Source organism: Thamnophis sirtalis, unplaced genomic scaffold (assembly GCF_051295495.1).
Source record: "Thamnophis sirtalis isolate CommonGarterSnake01/CBP01778 unplaced genomic scaffold, rThaSir2_p1.2 scaffold_12, whole genome shotgun sequence".
NCBI classification, from domain to species: Eukaryota; Metazoa; Chordata; class Lepidosauria; order Squamata; family Natricidae; genus Thamnophis; species Thamnophis sirtalis.
The window spans coordinates 51,195,332-51,222,205 of NW_028261392.1; the positions used below are offsets into that span (position 1 = coordinate 51,195,332).

General features: G+C 39.4%; 1 protein-coding gene across 1 annotated transcript in view; it reads right to left on the reverse strand.

The window, feature by feature from the left end:
• Nucleotides 1-5,051: 5,051 nt before the first annotated feature.
• The window catches only part of ACOT9 (acyl-CoA thioesterase 9), an 83,224-nt gene continuing 61,401 nt past the window's right edge, over nucleotides 5,052-26,874 (reverse strand). The window contains exon 14 of the mRNA XM_087726502.1: nucleotides 5,052-5,466. Coding sequence (XP_087582628.1) covers nucleotides 5,448-5,466 — 19 coding nt within the window. The 3' untranslated portion in view covers nucleotides 5,052-5,447. The remainder of the gene's footprint in view (nucleotides 5,467-26,874) is intronic.

Consider the following 26,874-nt stretch of genomic DNA (forward strand, 5'->3'; position numbering starts at 1 on the left):
TCAATTTCAAGTTCCTATACCTTACAAATCAGTTCTGTTGTTACCCACATTATATAGATTCTGGAGTATGATAAATGTCTATTTGAATAAAAAGTATATTGTTTTTTGGTAGGATTTCTTTCTCTCCAAACATCTCTAAGATTTATTTCATCTGTCATTTTAAAAAAGGCTTTGGGTAGTGGTTTTCTATTTATCTTGGTAATTGTTTCTTTTTTATAATCCAGATTTTAATCTACAATTCCATTAAAATCTCCCATCATGTGAGATATAGTATAGTCCAATTCAATTATTTTCCTATGTACTTTTTTTGTAAAATTCATCTTGTTTGTCATTGGGGGCATATATTGCAATTAAAAGTATTTTCTTCAAATTGTCCATAATTTCCACCATCAAGATTTTCCCCTCGTCATCTGTATAAATTTGTTTTGCTGGAATTATATCTTTAACATAGAAAATCACCCCTTTTTTCTTACAGCTTGCCAATGCTGTAAATGATTTCCCCAATTTTGGTTGCACCAATAAATGTTTATGCTGTTTTGAATATGAACTTCTTGTAAACAAATTATGTCCAATTTTAATTTTTCTAATTTATGAAATATTTTTCTTCTTTTGTTTGCAGAGTTAAGTCCATTTATATTAATTGAGATCATTTTCCCCTTCCATGTCTATATTTTATAATTAGGATTTATAGCTCTAGTTGATCTCTGTTCTCGTTGTTCTCTTATGGCAATGCCACTTGTAGCCCCCTCCTCTATTAGAATCCCACCTACCACACCTTCAGGTTCCTCAATCTCAACTGCACATGCCTCTTGCAAGTCTACCAATGGATCTTCTCTTCTAGTCTTCTCAGCCTTCTCAGCCTTTCCTTTCAAATGTTCATTGAAAAATGCTTCTGCCTTATCGGTTGTGTCTATTCTGTATCTTTGTCCTTACCATATAAATATTAAACCTTCTAGTATAAGCCATCTGTAGTTAACGCCTTTCTTGAGTAGAATCTTAGGCAAGAATTGATATGTTCTTCTCGTCTCTCTCAATCCTCTTGGGATTTGTTTCAACACTATAATCTCCTTCCCTGTATATTCCAATTTTCTATCCCTTGTTTTCTGTAGAATTTGTGATTTAATTATTTTCTTAGTAAATCTTACATGGACTTCCCTCGGTAGTCCATTTCTCATTGCATATCTTGTGTAGACTCGAAACATCTCATCTATGCCATCAATCATCTTCTCTTGAGTTATATCTAACACATCTTTCAATAATTCTGATATTATTTGCGCCAAGTCTTCACCTTTTTCTTCTTCTATGTTTTGAAATCTTAAAAGAAATTGTGTGCACAACAGGCCAAAGGTGGTTCATTTCTCCTAATTCTAGACATTATTGCAGAGGTAGTATTCAGCCGGTTTGCAGCGGTTCACATGAAAAGGTAGCGGGAATTTGGCCTGGGTCACCAAAGCAGTAGTGACTTCTGGCTAGCCATGCCCCCAAACCAATCACTGCTTGCTCATCCCGCCTGTCCAGTTGCCGCCTGCTCACCCCACCTGCACCATCCCAGTGACCTTACCTTCCTCACGGCGCTCCAAGCCTCAGTTTCTCATGGGTGCTAAAAGTACCAGCCTTTAACCTGGCTGTTTCTCTGTGCCTGACTTTCCAGATGGGTCCTGAAAGTGCTGTGCTACTAGAGAGTCTCTCTCTCCCTCAGCAAGACAGCAGTGGAGAGAAGAAGAAGTAGCTGATCACATGGAGTTTTCTCTCAACTTCTTTTCTCTCCACCACTCTCTTGCTGTGAGAATGAAAGTCTTTTGCAGCACAGTGCTTTGCACAGTGTAAGTCCCATCCGGAAAGCCACGCAGAGAGAAGCAGCCAGAGTTTGAATCCTGTTTCTCTCTTGCATAGTGCTTTCCAGACTTACGAGGACAGTGCTGCAAAAGACTCTCTCTCCCTCCCAGCAAGAGAGCAGTATAGAGAAAACAAGTCATCAGAAAACACGTGGAGAACTCCATGTGCTCCCCCAGTCAGTGGCTGCTTCTCTCTCCTGCTGCTCTTGCTGGGAATGGGAAAGTATCTTTTGCAGCACAGCGAAATTTAGCTTTGGGTCCAACTTCACTCCCATTAGGAAAGTACTGTGGGCAGCAGAGAAAAGCTCTGCTGCCTGCAGCGTTTTCCGGACTGGGAGGACCCAAAGTGGCAATTCCTTGCTCTGCACTTTCCAAGGGTCCAGAAGGTCGGCTTCCTGGAGAACCACTGCTGCCACTCTCGAGCTCTCCTTCTCCTGGAGTTTGCCAGGATTGAAGGCAGGCAAGTGGGCCTGGCCACAGGGGACCACCGGGAAGGCAGCATGGAAGGCAAGTAAGCATGTCGGGACTGCTTGGCTGCAGGCCACAGGGAAGGGAGCTAGCAGCCTATCAAGTCTATCTTGGCTTACTTGTGGATAAGGTTATCCATTGTGGGGATCGAAATAAGATCAAGGGGATTCCCCTGCTTGTGGGTCAGATTATAATTTCACACACCATTGGGGGCGGCTGGGGCAATTGAGGGTAATGGGGGGCATAAGGGGAGGACAAGCCTCCTCTTCTTGGCCTCCCATTAAAACTGCCACTTCTCCCTTTCTTATATTTAAAATTTTCTGTTTTCTGGCAGATTCTAAGGTGCGATTTACACAAACTCTCAGCATTTCGATTTTGCACTTCTTAAGCCAATCAGGACTTTCCGCAACTGCAATGTGCCATTGATCAATATATTGGTACTGATCTGGGTGGCCAGTTCCTGTTTCATTTGTTTTAGTTAGGTGAAGCAAACAGAACAACTAATCTTAAGGGTAATCATTCCTTTTTCCCATTCCACATGGTAAAGAAACTTAATACCCAAATAATCTGTCTAGTTGTCAAATTCTCTTTTCGCACATTTTCCAAAGTCTCAGCATCTTGTTTGTAATGTGATGACCAAAACTGGATGCAGTATTCCAGATGTGGTCTTACCAAGGCTTTATAAAATGGTACAAATATTTCATGTGATTTATATTCTATGCCTCTGTTTATACAAGCAATAATTGTATTAGCTTTTTTGGTGGCGGCGGCAGCAGCTGCATACTGCTGACTCATGTTTAACTCCAAGGTCCCTCTCACAGTTTTGGAGCCAGGTTTCACCTAATCTATACTTGTACCTTTGGTTTTTTTTTCTGCCCAGGTATAAAACTTTGCTTTAAATTTCATTTTATTGGAGAGGGCCTAGTGTTCAAGTCTGTCAAGATATTTTTGGATTCTGAGTTTGTCTTCTGGGGTGTTGGCTATTCCTGCTAGCCTATTGTAATCTGCAAATTTGATGAGTTCTCATCAAATATGATGAGATGAGTATCAAATCTGAGATGAGCAGGATTTGCTCATCTCATATTGGCCACTTCATGCAGTGAATCCAATCTCTTGGAGTCTCTGCCCTCCATAGCTCTTTTAGATTCAATACGTCTAGGCTTCTGGAATCAGATATTACGGCTTTATTTGGCGTTTCTATGCTATAATTCCCAGAAATCCCAGTAATCTTTCAATAAGTACTGGAAGAAGCTGTTATTGTTCTTTGAAACTGCTGTATTGTTTATAATTTTAATGCAAGTATTTTTCCTTTAGTAATTCAGAGAAATCTTTATCTGCATAAGCACACACAAGCATCTTATTGCTAGGCCACAGTCATCAATAAAATTACCTGAAAAAAGACCATGTTCACCTTTATCCTATTAGTGTCCTTGCCTATAGGGAAGGGGCATTATTATTAGGTGGTTGTGAGGAATATCAAAAACATTTGGTTAATAAGTACATTTCACCAGCAATGGGCTATTTTGTTGTCAGACAAAATTCTAATAAATTGGTATAAGATAGTGCCATTTGATCCATGTAACAAATTATTTTTATTTTTTGTGGCTGCTTACTAGATGCCTCATGTTACTATTGTTCATCCCCACCCCCTCCATAAGAAAGAAACATATTGAAATTAGATAAAAGTCAACAAGGAAGAATTTAAATAACAATGAAAAAAACAGTTGATACAGAGGGGAGGAAAAAGTCTCAATATGCTACAGTGTAGCCACCAACGTAGTTCTTGCATACACAAAAGGTTTGCCCAGTCCCTTCTGCATCACTGCTTCGGAATAATACATGTTGGATTTGGGTTATAATTAGTCCATTTAAAAATGTTTAATAATAGATGCTTGCTATATGCTTTGTATATCATCAGGTGTGGATAAAAGTACTAGTGAAGTACTAATAATAGCAACATGATTGCATACTGTTCAGTTTTGGAGGATTGTTGTGGAGGGAGTAAACAAGGCTGAAAATAGTTCCATTGCTATGGCATTGCAAGTAAAAAGTCTTGTTGCCCCGTTACTATTTAGTAAATTAAACCAGCAGCCATGTCTGTTGCAAATTCAAACAATAATTTAAGGAAACACTTCAGCCAAGAAAACAAGTTGTTTCATTAATTTCTTTGAAAGAAATTCACACACTTTTTCTGCTTATTATATTTTATTTTATTTCACAGGTTACTCTGACTAAAGACAGCCAATCAGATTTACCCCCCCCCCTTTCCAAGAAAATAACATTATTTTTTAAATGAACCCAGAGCACCAACTAGTGGGAGAAGAAAATATTTATACTTTGAAGGAATAGATTAAAACGTATATAGGAATATGCTGTCTCGTTCAGGGGAGTGATGAAAAAGCAACTTTACCACCAATCCTCACATTTATTACCTTTGCAGGTTTGGCATTTGGTGATGGATAGAGCCCGAGTTGCTTGATTATGTTTGCGTATCAGCCTTCATAGCTTAAAATCAAATTTTTAAAAATTCTGCTTTCTTAGTTAAAGTGTTAACATTTCAAAACTCTTTGAATATATACATTTTTCTGCTCTTATTAATTAAATAGCAACTTATTTCCCATTGAGAAACACACTCACCAGTCAGAAATTGGAAAGAGTGATTAAGTGAAGCAGTGAGCAGTTTATTGTAAAATACATTCTTGCAAGAGCAGATGGCTAGCAAAGTAGGCACACCCAAAAACAGATTTCATAGTATTTTATTCCCTCAGCCTGTTAAGTAAGCTCCCCGTTGGGAGAGCGAGTGCGTTCAGAGAAGCGTTGTGATAGTGGTGTTGGAGAACACACAAACCAGCATACAGAGACACTGCAGTTTAAATAGGCTTATACTTTCGTGGAAATAGAGGTATCAGAGTCCATCAAACAGTCCGAGTCATACACGGTTAAGACAGTCAGTCATCAACATCTTTCAGTTAAGGGATAATTCAAATAATATAGTCCATAAACATATAAACAGTCCCATACACAAAGTTTGCTAGCAGTTGCAAAACTTACAATAGCTCACGCTGATCACTATACGGCACTTCTAACAGCCAGCTTCCAAACACTCAGATCAGATCAGCATCTAACAGTGATTCTGGTTCCATCTTATGGCCGATTGAGGAAACTGCAACCAATCACATTTACAGCATGATTTAAAGAAACAGGTACAGCATTGTTACATAATTTATATATTGCCAACCCAACCATTAGATTATATTCCTAACATTCTCCCCTTTGGGTAGGACAACATATAAATCGTACAATCTTAATCCGTATTCCTTGCAACAATGTTTATGCTTTATATTACCTTGGGCCTTAGTAAAATGATCTGCAATATTATGTTCAGACATGCAGTACTCCAGTGAAACTAATTTAGCATTCACACTTTGCCTTACATTTAGATATCTTAGATCAGTGTGTTTTAACCTAGTTTTTACAGCAAGATTGGATTCCATCTGAATTACTGCTTGATTGTCTTCATAAACAACAATAGGCTCTTGTATGTCAATCCCCATATCAAGTAGGAGTTGTTTATAACAAACCAAATCTGCGCATAATAATGACAAACATGAGAATTCAGCCTCCATAGTTGATAGACTTAAATGTTTTTCTCTAATAGACCGCCATCTAATTAGTGCTTTTCCTAGGAATACAACAAACCCTGATGCTGATTTCCGTGTAGACACATCTGTAGCAAAACTTGCATCACCATATGCAATTAAGCTCAGATCATCCTTAAGTTCTAAATACAATGCATAATGCATCGTTTGCTTAAGATATCTTAATATCCTCTTAGCAGCTTGCCAGTGCCTTTCAGTAGGTTCAGCATTAAACCTGGCTTATTGATTTACACTATATGCTATGTCGGGCCTTGACCAATTACTCAGATATGATAAGCTACCAATTAATGATTGATAAACACCTTTATCAAATACAGGGCTTTGTTCATCATTGTGGCTAAACTCTTGGCCCATTGGAGCTTTTGCCGGTTTACACAGTTGCATCCTAAACATTCTGAGTAGCTGGTTAATCTTTTCAGTTTATGAGATTTTGTATCCTCCCCTAGTTTTATCTATTTGTAAACCAAGATATTGCCTAATCTCACCAAGATGTTTTATACTGAACTGTGTCCTTAACAGTGTTATAATCCTCATAGCTTCTTGCTCAGTTTTAGTGATTAATGGTGTGTCATCAGTGAACAATAGCAACAATGAAATCACACCATCACTTTCTTTCTTAAACAAACATGGATCAGCCATGCCAGCTTTAAAACCTATCTTAGTTAACTCTAACTATACATTGATTCCATTCATATCCTGATTGCTTCAAGCCATAAAGACTCTTTTTCGACCTCCAGCAATTAGTTTTACTATCAGTTTTGAATCCTGCAAGCTTCTGTAAATATACAGTATGTTGCAATGGTGCATGAAGATATGCTGTCTCTACATCTAAATGGTTAACTATATATTCATTCTTAGCTGCCTACACTAATGCTGCACGTAACGTTGTAGCCTTTAAACTAAGTGCAAAGACCTCATCATAGTCATTGGCTGACTGAGCAAACCTTTGTGCAACTAACCTGGCTTTATGGGTTACAGTCCCATCTACACTATTTTTAACTTTGAAAATCCATTTACAACCAATGGCATGTTTACCTGGTGGTAACTTTACATTTCATATACTTCTAACTTTTGCAATGATTTTAATTCCTTTTCCATTGCATCTTTCCGAGCTTTCTGTTCCTCCGTTGGGTATACCAATTCTTGGTAATTAGCAGGAACCTTATTTGTCTGACATGCTATAGGCGCCTGAAACCTGTCAGGTGGTCTCATTACACAAGTTGAACATCTGGGTATTTCAGGACTCTCCAGTGGACTCTCCTGTATAACCTGCTCTTGTTCTTCTGGTTCGTCCTGTAACTGTACTTCTTCCTTAATTTCTTTAATTGCTGGTTTTACTACCTCATCATTAGGGACTACTTGGATGTCGATAATTACATTATCATTTGTTTCTAATTTATTCCACCCCACATGTTCCATAAACCTAGCACTAGCGCTACAGCAAACCTTAGCTGTGCCTTTCTCCCAAAACCTAAATGATCTATGGTTAGCCTCATATCCTACAAAAAATAACTGTCGAGCTCTATGTTGCCCTTTCAGTTTCATTTGTGATGGTATATGCACCCATGCTAGGGCTCTGAATGTATGTAGGTAACTCAAATCTGGTTTTCTGGCATGCCACCTAGTGAATGGCAATTCACCTGTTGTTGTATTCACCACATTATTTAAAACATGGCTACTACACATCATAGCTTCACCCCCACAGTATTTCCAGCAAACCTGAATCAGCTATCATAGTTTGAGCCATGGCCTGTAATGTTTGCCCCCTTCGTTCTACAAACGAGTTATGTTGTGGCGTATAAGGAGCAGAATGTTTGTGCTCGATTCCAGCTGTTTTTAACATTGTTTGGAATTTATAATTGGTAAACTCCGTCCCATTATCAGTTACTACAGTAATAACCTTGGCTTTCATCTTTCTTTCTGCAAACCTCAGCCAATTAAAGAAATTCTGAAACGTTTCTGTTTTGTTTTTCATTAAGTAACAGAAACCGTATCATGAATAATGATCCATGATACTCAAAACGTAACAGGGACCTCCCAAACTGGGTTTCTTAGGTCCTATTATATCAGCAAAAACAACCTCCAGAGGTTCCTTTGTTTTAAAACTATTCAGTCTGTTTGCTGGAGTAACTTTGCTTTCCTCCTGATTGCAAACATTGCAGTTTAAATATTTTCCTCATGGTTTTATTTTTACTCCCTCTGCCAACTTAACAGTTTGTTGCAGCGGGACTTCCAGTGGTGATGTCGAGACGAGTGTGGGGAAGAAATCAGGGCTCTGACTTCTTATCCCAATCTACATGTTTGGAGGATCCCTTTGGGGGTACGCTGATCTTGGAGAGAGACGCGGAGGAGTAGGGAAACCCTAGGACTAATGAGATGGAGGGTGACCACCTGTTACAATGTGGGGATACCCTTTTAATCCAGCGTGCAAGCGTCTGCCTTGTTTCAATGACGGACTTGAAGTTTTGACAAACTATCTAAAAGGGGAAGGAAGAATTTAATCAACTTGTTGTTGTGTCACCGAGTGGATTAGCAGTTTGGCTTGCAAGTGAAACAGCGGTGAGTGTGGGCAGAAAGGGAAGATCACAGAGGAGAACGGGCAAAGCAGTGAGTCTCCAGAAATTGGGTGAGAGAGCCCTATAACCGAGAGGCCACTTGAAGGAGGGAGAGCGACAGATTTTTAAAGGCAAAGATTGGCCCGAGAACTAATTAGCATAAGTGAGCGATCGATTGGAGGGGAGACAACAAGAAAGAGCACGAACTGACGGTAAGTCATACAGATTCAAATAGTGGAAAGAAATCAAGAAAGAAGGAGGACTTGGAGAACTCTGGTGTGCTTGAGAGCAGCGGTTGACAGACAGTAGTTAGGAAGAGAAGAGAACAACGAAACGGAAGGGGAAGAAGCTGATGCAACAGCTATGCTGAAATTATTTAGAACTATTTAGAACAGAAGAACGTGGACAATTCTGCAAAGACTGAAAAGAAAAGTAACTCAACCCAAAACTTAAAGAAAAAGTGGTGAATGAATTGACTGCATTAATAGTTTAGTGAAATAAGTTACAATTATATACAATACCTATATATAATATTTATAATACCTACAAATAAGTACTTAAATCAATATTTATTCATAAACAAGTAAGTGGAAAGCTTGTGGATGTGTGTGTGTTTGTGTTTGTGTGTGTGTGTGTGTGTGTTATAAATGCCTATCTGTTAAATTCCAGAAATCATACTAAGGATATAATGAAATAATCGCACCTTTAAAATATAGTACTGTTGATATGAATGAGCACTGAGACTTTCTCTCTGTGTCCTTCCCCCTCTCTATTTGTTTTCTCCTTTTTACTATTACCAGTTATTATTGAATAACTTAGAGATAGATATAGATATTATTTAAGTTGCTTATACTGCTTTAAGACTACTGTTTGTATATTAATATAGATAGAACAAGCTAAATTAAGGAATCATTTAAAAGGGAAAGATACTTGATGTTAATTTGGGATAACATATATAAGATATTAAAAGAACAAGATAAAATTGTAAAAGAGATGGCGAATATCACAACAACAGCACTGAGATCTGGGAAAAAGACAATTGTAAATCCAGCGACAAATCCAGCGTCAAAGGTATTGATTGCTTCTCCAGCATTCCAAAGGTCAACAGAAGAAATGACTACAATAAAAAACCCAAATTCTGCATCGAACATCGAAAAGTGCAGACAGCACTGCTAATTAATAAAGAATATGAAATTAGGAGACCAATTTGAAAGATTAATAGAAACAATATATTCCACCCAAAAGGCAAATATATTACTAAATGGGGAAAGTACAGAGACCTTTAAAATAATGAAAGGAGTAAGGCAGAATAAAAAGAATATGGAATATACACGGAATTACAACAAATAGATAAATTTTAATTGGCCCGGAAAATAAATTCATAATGAACATTTACAAATATTTATTAGAAATAACATTAGAAGAAGAAAATGTTAAAGGTTGCATGATAGCGTGGGCCAAAAACTTTGGTTACAACATAGATCTAGTGGATTGGGAAAGAATTTGGAACACAAATTATAAATGAACATGATCAGCAGCACTTAAAGAAAATACATACAAAATGTTTTATCTCTGGCATTTATCACCAACAAGATTGGCTAAAATGTACCCAAACATGAAGCCGACCTGCTGGAAGTGTAAAAAAGTACAAGGGACCTATTATCACATATGGTGGACCTGCCCGGAAACACAAAAGTATTGGACAAAAATTTGGAAATGGGTGCAAGAAATTACAGGAGAACAGATAAAATACAAACCTGAAATCTTTCTACTGGGAATAATCAAAGGGAAATATACAAAGAAAATTAAGTACATATTAACACATCTGCTAACTACTGCTAGAATAGCATTTGCCCAATGCTGGAAACAAAATAATGCCCCCTCTGATGAATTAGTGATAAAAAAAACCTTTGGATTGTGCAGAGATGGACAAATTAACACTGAAATTAAAAGATAAAGAGTCAGAATATTATGAAATTTGGAACAATTGGTACAAATGGCTACAAAACAGGAACAAAATTAATTAAGCCAAAAAACAATATATATAAATATATATAGAACTGTGTATAAAGTGTGTAAATTTAGAAGCGAAATATTATATACATGTACAAGTTTTCTCTTTAAGATGGTTTTCCTTATAGAAAGGAGCAACACTTTGAAGTTAAAGAAATCCTTGATTCTAGAAAATGTAAATGGGAACTGCAATATTTGGTAGCTTGCAAACATTTGCCTCCTTTACAATCTGAATGGGTCAATGCTCAAAACATTTGGGCTCCCAAACTTCTTCAGACGTTTCATAGGAAATATCTTGATAAACTTTAATATACATTAATTACCTTGAGTCATTCTTTATTATCCGTGTTAGTTTTGTATTATGTTTTTTCTTCTTTTATAGAACTAATACCTCTGCTGCAGGATGTTAGCCAGATCTCCAGCATGGGTTTCTGTAGCTTTCTTGCTCTTGGTTGTCATAGAAATGAGGAGGGGTGCATGGACATTTTGGATGTGGAAGCAAGCTGGTGTGTAGTAGTCCCATGAGAACTGAAAGGGAGGGGGTTGCACTCATGAATTATGGTGCTGCTGAGTGGATTTGTTTATACTCCATCAAGGTCAACTGTCCTGAGACTCCAAATGTGAGAAATTCCTGCAGAGGAACTTTCCCATAACATCATACTGGATGTTGATTGGACTCTCAGTGCTGGACCCTGGGGGGAGGAATTTGGGGTGATTTTCAATCTGTAACTTTCACGCATGTTGAATCAGTTCTTGCCTTGAATTTGCTGCTATCATTTCAAACTTAGTAAAAATATATTTTCTCTAATCCAATGTAGTTGGGGGTTTTCTTTCTTAAGTTTTGAACAGAGGCAAACCTGCCAGGACCTTAGTGGGTTTAAATATCAGTGCTCCTACTATATGTCTCCCAATTTCCTGAGCCTTAATCTTCCCCAATTTTTATTCCTAGAGGTATATCCTTCTCCAGGGGTCCAACTTTAAGGTTTACCAGAGGTTTTTGAAAGCTGGACCAGAAACAAGTTGATTGATTTGATTGATTGATTGATTGATTGATTGATTGATTTGGCTTGTATGCTACCCTATTCCCTGAAGACTCAGGGCGGCTGACAATAAAAAGGGGAGGGAATACAAAAATAATACAAAAATAAAAATAGAAAACAACAATTTAAAATTCAACAACAGTCGTAACCTCGAATGGGGCTGGATAATTCAACAGCCCCAGGCCTGCTGGAACAGCCAGGTCTTAGTTGCTTTGTGGAAGGCCGGAAGGGTAGTAAGGGTCCGGATCTCAATGGGGAGATCGTTCCATAGGGCCAGAGCAGCCAAGTGTTCCCCTTAACACTACTAGTCCTCAAAATTCATCAATTTGGCTAGTTCTTTCCCCTCTTTCCTCTTAGGGCACTCATTTTTCCAGTACCCTCTTTCTTTGCAGATGGCACATTGAGCCCGTCCTAATTGAGTCATCATTTTGATTTTTCTGTTGTCTCTCTCTTCTTCTCATTTGGAGTATACTTTTTGAGCTTCTATGAGGAAATCCTCCATAGTTTTGGTGTCCCACCCATCCAATTTCTATAATTTATGCCTAATGTCCTCCCATACTTTTCCCACAAATTGATACTTCAAAATCATCTGGTACCCTGGATTGTCAGGGTCCATTTGTCCATATCTTTTAGTTGACTCTTTAACCACTTGGTTGGTGTTTTCTCTATTAGTTTAGGCAATTTTTTTTCTTAAACTGCTTGATTTCAAAAGTGGTTGGGGGGCCTTCAACATACCCCACATTGCCTTCTCCCATAGGCACCTATCTAAAAGATGCCATAAAGACTGTTGTTTTGAGGAAACTGGGGGGGGGGGACTTCTGCCATTTTCTTTTTCATTTCTTTCTCTAAGAAGAACAGAACTCCATATCCAGACTCCACACTCACTTGATGTACTTAAGATACATCAAAGGAAAAGAAAGATCAGAGATAAGGGAAGGTAGTAAACTGGCATCCAGGCCCTCCTCACAGGAATGGCAGCATTCTGATAGGGATCTATGGGGACCTGATATGCTGCCCCCCCCCCTGGAGAAAGAGAACTCCACTTAGAAGAGACAAGAAAGGAGAGGGAGGAAGGCAACAGAAATGATTAGTTAGGTTTATCTAGGTATTGGGCATGGAAACAACCTAGGGGCTCTAATGTGCTTCTTATGCACCCACTCATTTTCAGATGAGGGGAGATTTTTCCAGGCTACTAGGTAGTGGGTTGCCCCATGATGTTTCCTTGAGTCAAGTATCTCTTTAATCTCAAAATGTTGTTCGCCCTCAACCATAATGGGCTGTGGCAGTGTAGCCGTCTTAGTTATTTCTGGTTTCAAAGTCTACAATGAAACACCTGGTGTACTTGTCTTAGCATTTTTGGAAGCTGCAGCTCTACTGTAAATGAGTTTATAATGCATGTGATTGGGAAGGTACCTATGAATTTTGGTCCTAGTTTCTTTGCGGGCTGTAAGGATTGTAGACAGGTACACCCTTGTCCAACTTTAAAAGGCTTTGGCTCTATCTGCTTTTTGTTTGCCTGCACTTTGTAAGCTGCTCTCACCTCGTCTAATTCTTTTCTTACAACCAGTCATATATTTTGTAATTGCTCTCTCCACTCTTTAAGGGATGCTATGATGGGTTGTTTGGCTGAGAGTTCTGGCATGGGGTTAAAGTCTTGACTGATAGCCACCCGGAAAGAGGTGAATCCTGTGCTGGAGTGGACTGCATTGTTGTAGGCAACCTCTGCAAAGGGCAGGATAGTTGCTAATAGTTTATGAAGCATCTTCGGTATTGTTCCAGAACTGTGTTTGTGCATTCCAATCCACCATTTGTTTGGGGGAAGGTGACTAGAACTCAGCCCCTGATCAGTCCCCAGGAGAGCTAAGAATTCCCTCCAGAACTTTGAGGTTAATTGGACCCCACAGTCTGAAATTATCCTCTGTGGGGCACCATGCAAATGGTAGATATGGTGCAGAAAATTTTTGGCTAAGGTTTTGGTTGTAGGGATTTTCTGATATGGGATGAAATGGATCTGTTTTGAGAACAAGTCCATCACTGCCCAAATGACAGTATTTCCTGCACTTTCTGGCAATTCTACAATAAAATCCATGGCAATCTCCCTCCAGGGTGCTGATGGTTCAGCCATGGGCTGCAAAAGGCCAGGCATTTTTCCTTGTTGTCTTTTTGCTGTTGCACAAATAGGGCAGCTGGCAATGTAGCTTTCAATGTCCTTTTTAAAGGATGGCCACCAAAAACTGCCTTTTTACTGTGTAGTGTTTTTACGAATCTAAAGTGTCCTGCTGCTTTTAAGTTGTGGCAGGTTTGTATAATTTTAAGTCTCTGGCTTGCAAGAACATACATCCCCCCCCATCCAGAGTAAGCCACCTTTCATGGAACATGAGTCCTTGTGATTCAAGAACTACTTGTTGTCAGTTAATGCCTGCTTAAAAGCCTGGTAAGTCACGTTATCTGGACAAGAATCCCCTTTTGCTTGTGCTTTAGTTATCAACCTTGCAGCTACCTGGATCACTGAGAGCAAAGATTGAACTAGCTCTGGTTTTCTGCTATTGTATTGCGGCAGTCTTGACAAAGCGTCTGCCAGGAAAATTTTTACATCCTGGTATGTAATGGAGGGTGAAACTGAATTGCTGAAAGTATCGAGCCCATCGCACTTGCTTGGGAGAGGTAATTTTTTCAGGTTTTGAGGGCTTCTAGATCTTTATGGTCAGTCCATACCTGGAATGGAATCCTACTCCCGTCTAGGAAGTGGTGCTAAGTGTTGAAAGCCCAGCATAGTCCTCTTTTTCCCACATCACCCATCATTGCTCTGCCAATTTTTTTAAAGTGTATGCACAAGGCTGTAATTGACCCTGTTTGTTTTCCTGGAGTAGGACAGCCCCGACCACCACATCACTAGCATCTGCTTGGATGACAAAAGGTTTTTCCAAGTCCAGGTGTTTTAGCACTGGTTCAGCAGAAAGAAAGCCTCTTTAGTTTTTTGAATGCTGCCTGGCACTTCATAGTCCAGTTTAAGGTTGGCTTGGTTTTGGTTCGTCTCTTCCTCTGGTTTTTAGTAGGTTAGTGATGGGGAGTGCCATCTGGGTGAAAGCTGGGGTGAATTTCCTGTAAAAATTAGCAAAGCCAAGGAAGCTTTGTAGTTACCTCCTTGTACATGGCGGAGCCCACTCAGTTACTGCCCACTCCTTATCTGGCTCCATTTTTACCCCCTCATGAGAAATGCAGTAACCTAAATAGTCTATTTTCTCTTTGTGAAATTTGCATTTGGACAATTTGATGTAGAGCTTTGAGACTCAGAGGCTCAGAGTTTCTTTGAGGCTCAGAGTTTGTTTAGGACCACGTAGACAAGTTTCACATGCTCCACTTTTGTCTCTGTGTAGATTAATATGTCATCAAACTACACTAAACAACCCTTGTAAAGATGCTCATGAAGCACCACATTTATCAATTGGATGAACACAGCAAGGGTCCTTTGCAGTCTGGAAGGGAGTACATTAAATTGGAAGCATCTAAGGGGGCAGTTGAATGTAGTTTTCCATTCATCCCCCTCTTTAATCCTGACCTTGTAATAGGCTTTGCACAAGCCCAACTTAGAAAAATCTTTCCTTTAGCTAAATGGGCCTTCATGAAGGGGAGGGGATATACATTGCCCATGCACATTGTGTTCAGACCACGATAATCAATACATAAGTAAAGAGACCCATCTTTCTTCTCCTGGAAAAGTACTGGGGAAGTCACTTTGGGTCTGGCCAGCTACATGAAATCCCAAGACAAGTTTTTGTCTATGAAAACACGTCAGTTCCTCTAGCTCCCTAGGTGGTGTGGAACACAGTTTCAGTTTTGGCAACTTGGGCCCAGGGACAATTTCAATGGCACAGTCTGTGGGTCGATGGGGCAGAAGTTCATCTTCACTGAACACTTTGGCTAGATCCCTGTATTCTCGGGGAATGCTTCGCCACAACTCATCTTTCAGAATGGTGGCCACTTCCTCCTGTGGCCCACCCCCCTGCTGCTGGCTGCCATCATCAGGGGCTGTTTCACCCCAGGAAAGCCTCAAAATTCCTTTTTTCCAGTCCACCTGTGGGTTCCACAGCTTCAGCCATGTAAGCCCCAAGACATGGGGCCTTTCCATTCTGGACAACACTATAAAAATTAAAATCTCACTGTGTGTCAGATCCCTAAATGTGATACTGCCATTCAATTGGGAGGAGGGGGGCTCTGAGTCAAATTTATTGGAGGTGCCCATGACAACTGATATATTACAACTGCTTTCCTGGCACCTCAAGGCCGGAGATCTCAGTAACTCTGGAGGGATGTTTATTATGGCCATGTGGGATACCTTACTTTAATGTCTAACGGAAGATAGCCATGGGAATGTATGTTTATTCAGCTCTCAGGGCAGTTGGTAAAGGAAACATTTTCACACTTGTGTATTGGACAGAAACTGCATTCTGAATAAAGGGGAGGGGTCACTATTACTTTAATTCCACTTGCATTGCCTAAAGGGATTCAGATGTCGCTTTGCCTTAACAGCTTCCATTCTTCTTAATTAAAGGTTCCTTTTAAAATAATCTGTTTCAGGAGTCTTCACTTTCTTAAGTTAGGAGAGGAGCCCTTACAAGATATTACAAATCCTGTGTACCTAATTCACTGATTCATTCAAAAATCAGGTCTGGAACTGCCTGATATTGGAGTGAAAATGGGGCTGGGGAATGTTCTGGATTATCAAGGCTGAAAGTGAAAAAGTAAAAAAATAGGATTGAGTCTTAACAGAGGAAATTGAATTAGTTCAAGAATGTATTTTCTTGGATCAAAAATTGTTCATGATGGCAATTCTATTCCTGAAATCAAACGCAGGATAACATTAGGCCACCCTGCAATTGTTAACATGAATAAGATCTGGAAATGCAGAGATATTGATATAAATACAAAAAGCTGGTTAGTTAGAGCAATAATCTTCCCTATAATGATGCATGCATGTGAGAGTTGGACACTAAGAATGGCTGCTCAAAGAATAGATACCTTGAAACTGTCATGCAGCCATAAATTATTGTGTGTACAACAATGGTGGGTTTCAAAAATTTTTAAAACCTATTATGTAGGTGTGGCCTGTTTTGTGGGAGTGGCTTGGTGGTCATGTGGCCAGGTGGGAGTGGCCAAGTCGATGTCACTGAATTCTTTGCCCCAATGAATGACCTAAAAAAGAAGATATAAAAAAGGAAATTTATTATTTTGTGCACATTATTTAAATAAGATTAAAATAAGCATACAAAACAATAAAACAGCTACTTACAGAAGGAAGATGACTGTCCTTGCCGGTCTTCAACATCACTGAACAACTTGCTCCAATGAATGGCCTGCACAAAGAAGAGATACAGAAATGAACTCTTCAATTGCATGCACTACATTAATGATGAAACCAGCAGAGAAAACAATAAAACAGCTACTTACAGAGGAAAGATGACTGCCTTGCTAGTCTTCTACACTACCACCTCACCACTTTCCTCCAATAACCTGCACAAAGAAGAGACACAGAAAGGAAGACTTTAATTGCATGCACTTACACCTTACATAAGAATAACACAATGAAAGAGATAGGGAGTTCTCAAAAATGAACCTCATATGTTCAGAGCAAAGAACCCGCCTAATTGTTCCAAATGTTAATAATCTGATGACAATAAGCATTTTAAAGAGATGGGACCCAATCCCTGCAGTGAAAAAGTGGCTCAGACCACAGCATCACATGGTTGATGATCCACGAATAAAGACCAAGAAAAGTGCAAGATAGGAAAGACAAAAGACCTGGGACCAAGATTAAAACAGGAAAACAAAAGCAGAGCAATCAGAAACCATCAAAACCCATCAAGTTGCAGGAGCTCGCAAAGCAGCAGACAACTCAACATATGAAAACAGCCATGGAGCCACATAAAAGTTTATTGCTGCAAGAAGCAACCATCTCACAATTACCTCAACAACCAGGTATCACACAGAAACACACAAAATCTTGCAAAGCTGCCTTGCACCAACCTGGCCTGCCCATAGAAAAGCAGCCACTTTGAGGCACACAAAATCTCGTAAACCATGCACCAACCTGCACACTTAAAAGCAACATATTGCATCACAAATAAAACATTTACAAAAATTAATAACATTTCTTGTAATAAACATTTTCTGAAAACAATAAATAAAAAACCATTCTCTAGGAAGGAGGAGCCAATGTCGCAACAATACAATGTGCGGTCTCAACAGTCCGAGACCGCCATTGACATTTTTGCCACTGGATGGTCCAGCAGGACCTAAACCATCCCAGAGAGACAGTAATCAGGAAGACAAAGCCTTGCTGGTCTCAGGGACACTGCAAAGTCCTTGATTGACCCAAGGGAAGTGCTTCAAGCTGGGGGCAAACAAGCAGCCCCCAGGCTGACGAAGTTGGAGATGGCTCCAGAAGGAAGGAAGTGAAAGTGAGTCCCTCGGTTGAGGTTTTTTTTTCTTTGAGAAAGATTGCCCAAAGAAACTTTTTTTAAAAGATAAATTAGTACTTTAAGCAAAAGAATAAAGCGGCGAATTTAATTCTTATTGCGGCGAATTTAATTCTTATTGAACTGCCTTGGAAAGTGTTTGTTCTTTCTTGTAACGATACTTAGTGGATTGAAGTGATTGCAACATTTCCTGTTTCTCCGCTTGAAGTGAACAGATTGATTTTTTTCTGCTATTTTTTTACTACCTTATTTTTTGGCTTAAATTAAAACTGTCTTTTCTATTTTAACAAATTCTCCCTTCTATTTGTTATTAAATCCCACCAAAGACAATTAAAGATTTTTGTTTTCCATAAAATTGAGAGAGAAAAAATGAAAAAGTGGAATTTGCCATTCGGAAGCCAGAGTCTGAAATTCCTTCTTTGAAACAATGTATCCTTTGTTCATTCCTATTTGATCTTATTGACTTTGTAACTGAAGGGTTTGCAACTTGCTTACAAAATTTGATAAAGGGTCAAGGACATGAATTGCTTTTTGCAGGTGCTCTTGGAAAATATTTTGGCTAGACAAGGAAAAGGTAGAAGAAAAAGATAGAACCCTTCTCCTTTGAAGTGTACAAAAGAACTTGTGCTTAAGTTAACCTACACACACACACACATACACACACACACACACAAGAAGCTTGGAAGGCTAGAGTGTCAGTGGCTATCAGACTCCTCTTATCTTTTTTTCTACTTCTTTTTTTGGGGGGAAATGGATCAATATCCAGATGAAGAAACCTTAAAATTTCGAAACATCCTGGTTGGAATTCAAAATATTTTAGAAGGATTTGGGATATTTGAGAAGAAGTTTGGATAGACTATTGTTTATCACAGCAAAAGATGATGGGGTTGGAGCCCCAAAAATTAAAGAAGAGAATGAAATATAGGAAGATAAAGACAAGACAATAGATGAACTTATTAATGGAGCAAATATGAGTGAAAGCAGAAAGAAAGGAAGATGGAAAAGTTAATTTGACAATTTGGAGTTTTATCCCAGATTTCAAGATACAGGAGGGGAAAAAAAGGACGATAATAATGGAGTTAAGAAGAGAAACCTATTCAGAAATAAGTTTGACAACCAAAGACAAGCTAATGTTAATAACAATTTAAGGGCAACGAGTCTATTTGAGAGATCTTTTAAGCAATAAAGTGCGGAGAGAAATTTATAAAAACTTTATAAAGGAGCTGAAAAGAGAATTGACACAACAATTGACAAGAGAGATAAGACCACTAGAAAGATACAGGTTGATAATGAAAGTGGATGATAAAATGTTAGCTAATTTTTGGGTAGTAATAAGTAAGGATTTTAGTAGTTTGTAGATTGTTTTAGATTATCATTGAATGTTTATTCATTAACATATAATTAACTACAACAATAATAATGAAATGATAACCTTAATTAGTATAAGTAACCTGGTTATAAATTGTAAATTGGAACTTGGCGAAAAGACCTATAAATTTTATTAATAAATTTTTGTTTAGATCTTGTTATAAAGGTATAATTACTTTGGGTCCAAAGAGTGGAGAAGTGATATAAATACTACATAATTTTTTCATTAATCACAATAATAATAGGGAAATGTTAATGGATATTTTTGGGGATTAATAAGTAGGAATGTTAGCATTTTGTAGATTGTTTTAGATTTTTATTAAATGTTCATTTGTTAACACATAATTAACTATAATAATAATAATGAATTGACAAGCTTAATTAGTAAAAATAACTTGGATAGAAATTATAATTTGGGACTTGGGGAAAAGACCTATAAATTTTATTAATAATTTTTTGTTTAGAGCTTGCTATAAAGGTATAATTCCTTTTGGGCCTGATGAGAGGAGAGGTGATATAAATAGTAAATAATTTTTAGTCAACTACAATAACAAGGAAATGTTAATGGATAATGTTTAATGATATATATGTGTGCGTGTTGTACTAGTAAAAGCAAACTGTGAGTTGGGGGGAAAATGCTTAGATATTTTACTAACTGGATTTGTTTCAGAATATGTCATAAAGGTGTAATGTTTTTGGAGGTTTATTGAAACTGCGAATGAATGCCAGTAGGTGGCTGTGTCTTTAAATACAATTGATTTTAGATAAAAACATGTTTAAATAATTGTAATTAAATGAGAATTGTGGTACAGTGATAGTAAAATACATAATTTTTTTGTTTGATTTAAAATGTATAATTCAATCTGAATGAAGTATATGTAAGGATTGTGGAAGAAACACACGAAATGTATTTGTAACCAATCGACACCCTTTCTACAAGATGTAACGAAAGATTATTCTTTTTTTATGTTTTTGTTTAATTAAAACAATAAAAGTTTTTTTTAAAAAAACCATTCTCTAAAATTAAAAAAAAGCATATTCTATAAACAATAAATAAATAAATAAATTCCCCAAAAACCATTTTGAAAAAAAAAACATATTCTACAAACAATAAATAAAAACCCATTCTCTAAAAACAATTTTGAAAAAACCATATTCTATAAACAATAAAAAAGTATTCTCTAAAAACCATTTTTAAAAACCCATATTCTATTAACAATAAATAAAAACCATTCTCTAAAAACATTTTTAAAGACCCATATTCTATAGACAATAAATAAAAACCATTCTCTAAATTTTTTTTAAAAAACACATTCTATAAACAATAAATAAAACATTAAAAGCATAAAGAAAAAACCCAATCACTTACCAGAAGGCAGAATCAGCAGCTCTTCTATGCAATGGATACAGGCAGCAGGCAGGTGACCAGGCAGCAGGTAAGCTGGACTGAAAGGGACACAGGGGCAACCCAGTCAGCTAGGCCCACCTGGGATGGAGCCAAGGCAGCTTAGCCAGGCAGGCAAGGCTGGGGACTGGGTGGGTGGGGGGCAGAAAGAAAGGCTTCAGCCAAGGGCCATGCGGTCCTATGATCTAGGCGAGCTCCGCTGCAACAAAGGCCGCACTGCTCCCCAGACTTGCCTAGAGTGCAGAGCCGCAGGCTGCTTTACCTAACTTCCCGCCAAGGCCGCCCCCCATACTTAGTCACGGCCACGTGGCCCTGTGCTCTAAGTGAGCCCGGGGTTCTCTCAAAGGCCGCACTGATCCCTGGACTTTCCTAGAGCGCAGAGCTGTAGGCTGCTCCACCTAGCTGACCATCAAGGCCACCCCTGTGCTTAGTCATGGCCACGCGGCCCTGCACTCTAAGTGAGCCCGGGGCCCGGGGATCTTGTGCAGGCCACTGCGGATCCCCAGACTTGCCTACAGCGCAGAGCCACGGGCCGCTCCAGCAAGCTTCCCGCTACCGCCGCTCCCCCCCCCACTAAGTTACATCTTACTTACTTCCCGCAATAACAGCAGGGAAGGCAAGCAATGCAAGGATCAGATCAGCTAGCGAGCGACTACACGAGAGCCAAACAGGAAAAGAGGTAAGTGGACCATCCGCGCCGTATATATAAGGGTCTAAGAGGCAGGGCAATTGGCGAGCCAGTGAGTTAATGAGCGGCGTGCGGCTAGGCAGGTGGGACAATCATGGTGCGGACGGGCAGGCCGAGCAAGTGAGCAGCAGGCAGGCAGGGGGAGCGAACGGAGGGGGCAGGCCAGTGGGAGGACTACCATAATTTAATTCTGACTTATACATCAAAAACTATCAGAACAATCAATTATGAGGAGTTTAAATGCCTGTGTTTATCTAATTTTCCAATCTTCCTGCCATATAGAATTCAAAAATCTAACCCTTAAGGACATGGCAATATATTAACATAGAAATGTGTACTATATGCAACCACTTCTTATACCACAGAGTTATTTGGAATATATCAGAGTTGCCTTCAATAACTGCTATCAATCTGAAGGATATAACTTTGCTTTAACTTCCATCTTGGTGTTTAAAGATGGCGCAGGCAATCAGAAGTGGTATTGAAGCTACTGCAGCATTAGGACATTTACATCACGAGATCCCTAAAAGTCTATTCTGCTTCTGTATTCTTCAAGGTGTCTATGAAGATAATGAATGAGATGTCTCAAGATGGACATGGATTTTTTTCAAGACAGCATCAGAGGTGGTATTCGGCTGGTTCACACCGGTTAATGTGAACTGGTAGCAGAAATTTTGCCTGGATCACCAAACCAGTAATGATTGCTAGTTGGATACACCCCTGAACCAGTTGCCCAGCCACTGCTCTCTCACCCCGCCCACCCGCTCAATGCTCACTTGCCCCGCCCACCTGCTGGATGTTCACTGGCCCCTCCAGCTCACTCGATGCTCACTTGCCGCACCCACCCGCTTGATGCTTACTCACTGTGCCCGCTCGCCCAATGCTTGCCCTGCCCATCTCAGCCTTATATATGTTGCCTTCGCTTTGCCATGCAGCTCAGTTATGTGCATCGCCCAGTCACCTCCTTGCCTCGCCTGCTCTGCTCAGGTCACCAAAGGTAATAGCAATAGCAATAGCAGTTAGACTTATATACCGCTTCATAGGGCTTTCAGCCCTCTCTAAGCGGTTTACAGAGTCAGCATATTGCCCCCAACAACAATCTGGGTTCTCATTTTACCCACCTTGGAAGGATGGAAGGCTGAGTCAACCCTGAGCCGGTGAGATTTGAACAGCTGAACTGCAGAACTGCAGTCAGCTGAATAGCCTGCAGTGCTGCATTTAACCACTACGCCACCTCGGCTCTCTTTGTAAGTAAGCATGCCACCTGCTCGCCCTTCAGCTTGCATCGGGGGCCATAGCCCAGGCATGTATTATTCCCTGAGGCCCCAGAGCTACCACCCACCTTGGCCAGGATGCCCTGGAGCTGCTGCCCACTTGTCACCCACCTCACCTGGATCAGGGCATGCACCATTCTCCAGCTCCAGCCTTGCCCCGGAGCTGCTGCTTGCTTGCTGCTCACCTCAGGCAGGTCAGGGAATGCACCATTCCGATTGAGGCTGCAAAAGCAGCAGGAGGCCCCACGTGCCTCGTTCCCCCTTTAAGAACAGTCTTTCCTCAATCTGTTGCCAAGAGTTTGGCCCTAATTGAGGTTCCCTGGGATGGAGCCCACAGCCCGGTACTTGAGAGGGTCTTGGGGGAGGAAAGCACCTTCATGCAACCCAGCCTCTCTTTCAGATGGGTATGAAGCTCCCTCCTACCATGAAGCCAGCTGGTTGAGAATTGTCCACTTTGTCTCCCTCTGGTCTGAATTTTGATTACATGACCATGGGGATGTTGCAATGGACATGTATGAAAGATGGTCAAATCAAATCAATCTTTATTGATTAGTCCTTGGGCCATATTAAAAAAACTAAGTTCCAGAGACAAAAACTACAATTTAAAATGAGATTGAAATAAACCACAATTTAAAATGTAAATGGAATAAAATACAATTTAAAATGTAAATGGAATAGAATGCAATAATTTAAGATACATATTAAATATGCTTTAAATTATATTACAATGTCACCCCTACATCTACCCCGTCAAGTGGTCTTTCCTACAATCTACCACTTTACAGTAAATTTAGCAATCCATTTCACCAACTGTAAATTAGTACCTAACAAACAATATTGCAAAAAGCGCTCTTTAGACTTAGCGGTGCTGGTATAAAAGAACTGGTGTTCCCTCAAATCTGAGTACAGGGGGCAATCAAAAATTACATTAGACGTTGTTTCAACTTCCCCCATCCCACATAAACAGACTCTTTCACTTGCAGGGATCCCCTTATACCTGCCCCAAATCATGTTTGTTTGAAGTTGGTCCAATCTCAATTTGGAAAAAAAATCTCCTTATGATGGGAGATAAAGGCGAAGTTAAATATTTTTCTATTTTAAAATTGTGTTTATTTACTGATAACCAGGGGCAAACTTTTGCTGCTGTCACCTGTGCAATGTCTGATTGTGCACTTATGTCCTTAAATCTCTGTGCAATCCAATTTCTGATCTGCCTAAGATCGTGCTGCAGCCAGTTTAAAGGAATACCAAAGCTTGATACCTGCTTCAAAATTCTTGATAATCAATTATTTTTATTACTTGAGATAATCTGCTCCATTAGCACTACCTTTACTAACCTCCCTTCCTCCATCTCGATTATTCTTAGCCAGTAATAAACAGTCTTCAACATGGCCCTTGTGCCAATCGCATGTACTCCCAATTCTGCCCTCACTGCGCATGCTGGGGCTCCAGGGGACACTGCCAAGATACTCCTCAAGAACTTATTTTGAGGGATTTCCAATCCAGACAACTTAACTAACCCCCATATTTCTGCCCCATAGGTAAGTACTGGTTCAATTTTTGCCTGAAAGATCTTTAACACTGGGGTTAATGAAGATGGAGTTTTCTCTAAGATAAGTTTATTTAATTAGGCCGTCCGAGCCAGGGCCTTCTGGCTCCAGCTTTTACATGTTTGTTCCATTTACCATTTGTCTGGAATACTATCACTAAATAGGTAAATGACTGAAGTTGTTCTATTCTTCTGCTATTTAAAACCCATCTCCTCATCTTTTGTTGCCTGCTAAATATCATTACCTTTGATTTCTCTACATTAATTATCAAGCAATTCTTTTTTTTGAAATTTTATTTTATTTTAATTAAACAAAAACACATAAAAAAGGAATTATCCTTCATTACATCTTGTAGAAAGCGTGTCGATTGGTTACAGATAACTTTGAGGAAGACTAGTCTTTCCAGCTTCTTCTCAATTCTCCCATATCCTTCCAATAGATTTTGAATTCCAGCCAATTCTTTGTTATTAGTTGGTCCAATACAAAACAATTGTCCATAGTAGATCTTCCGCTCCTGAAGCCTGTCTGTTCTTCAGCTAGAATGTTATCTGTCTTTATCCAATCTTCTAATTTATGAAGCAAATACTTAGCATACATTTTTGCTGAAATATCAATTAGACTAATGAACCGGAAATTATCTGGGTTATTTCTAGAGCCTTTTTTATGTAGTGGAATAATTATTGATGTACGCCAACTAGCAGGAATTTGCCCTGTTCTATTAATAAAAGTAAAGAGATCTGCTAGGACAGGTACCCACCAGGTTATGTTTTCTTTAAATAACGATGCTGGGAGTGCATCCTGTCCTGGAGCTTTATTTGACTTCAGGGAAGAGATTAAATGCCTCACCTCCATGACTGACACTTCTGCCCACTGGGGTAAGACTTCATATCCCTGTTTCAGGCTCAGAGAAGATATCACGTCATCAGAACTTTCCGCTACTGCTGGAGTGGCCAAATGCCTCTCCCAACTTAATGCAGTAATATTTGGGTCATTTATTGATTTTCTATCTTTAATAATTTTTGAGACCCCCCAACAAGAAGAGTGTGGGTGAGGCCAGCTTTGCTGCCTGTTCTAAGCCAGCCCATAAATTATCAGTATAAGAGGCTTTTTTCTTCTTCAATAGCTGCTTATATTTCTGCCTCATGGTGATATACTCCTTCTGTAATTCCATGTTTGGGCTGATTAAGTATCTCCTAAGTGATTTCCTGAGCTGTTTTCTCCTTTCCTTGCAGTCGTTATCAAACCATGTTGAGTGACTGGCCCTTTGGCTTAATAGTCATGAAAAAATGCTTCAATTTATGGCATATTTCCACAAAATATACTAAAAGCTCTTGTTCACCTGTACTATTTGAGCATATAAGCTCTAGGGTTTCCATACATGGTGAATTAAAAAATTCTGTCGCTACTTTCCCATCAACCTTCTTCCATGTTAGCCTTCTCTCCTGGACTATTTCCAAGTTGTGGCCTATTTGTTGAATTATTTGATTCCTTTTCCTTAAATCAGAAGGAATTACCAGGGACATTTCAATCGGAAGATGATCACTTTCAGGCCTTGGTAACATCAAGACCGAAGTAGCCCCTGAGACTAAGCTGTGAGAAACACAAAAGTAATTGATAGAGCTACATGCCTTGGGACCAAAAAAGGTTATGGGGTACCTTCTAACCTCTGAGTACTGGCCTACAATTTGAAGGTTACAATTGTATACCATTGTTAGAAATTTTCCCCCATCTTTATTCTTTTTCCTATCTTGGGAGTCCCATGATTATTGGTTGTGTAAATAACCATCTGGAATTTTACCATTTTCAACAAAAGGCTCCAACAAGGGGCCAACACGGGCATTAAAATATCCTGCCAAAATCAGAGGTGTTTTTATAAAAAAAAATTCTGTATATCTAATATCTTTACCTCCAGTACCTCCCAAAGGGCGCCCATTGCTGGGTTAACATACACATTTAGGAATACTATTGACTTCCCTGGAGTGCTTGAGAATGGATTGCTTGAGAAAATAAAGGGCCAGAGTCCGAGCATATCTTGTTTCCTTTCCATCCTAATTCGGCTTTTACCAAAATGCACAATCCTCCTAAGGCTCGCCCCTTTATAGCTACCCTCTTTGCTGGAAGCTGCCAAATATTAAACTCATGGAGCTCAATAGGGGTCTCTTCACCACTAACTTAAGTCTCCTGCAAGGCAATGACCTGATACCTGTTTAGAAATTTAATACAGTCATCCGTACACCAACTTCCTTTCCATCCTGCCACATTCCATGAGAGGAAGTGTATTCTTAAAGAAGGTGATTGTACGCTATTTCCTAGTCAGGCTTCTTGAGTAATCTCTTCTACCCATCCTTCCCCATTTGCGCTGACACACCCATTTAATCGCCTGCACTCCATAAAAGTCTGTTTAGGTGTCATTTCTCTGCCTGTTGCTTTCTGGCTTGCAGATCTGTAAGCTCTATTAATCGCTACCTCCACGATAAATGATTTTACTTGAGGTACCACTCTTATATCGTTCCTTGGTATCATTTCCGCCACTAAGGGAGACT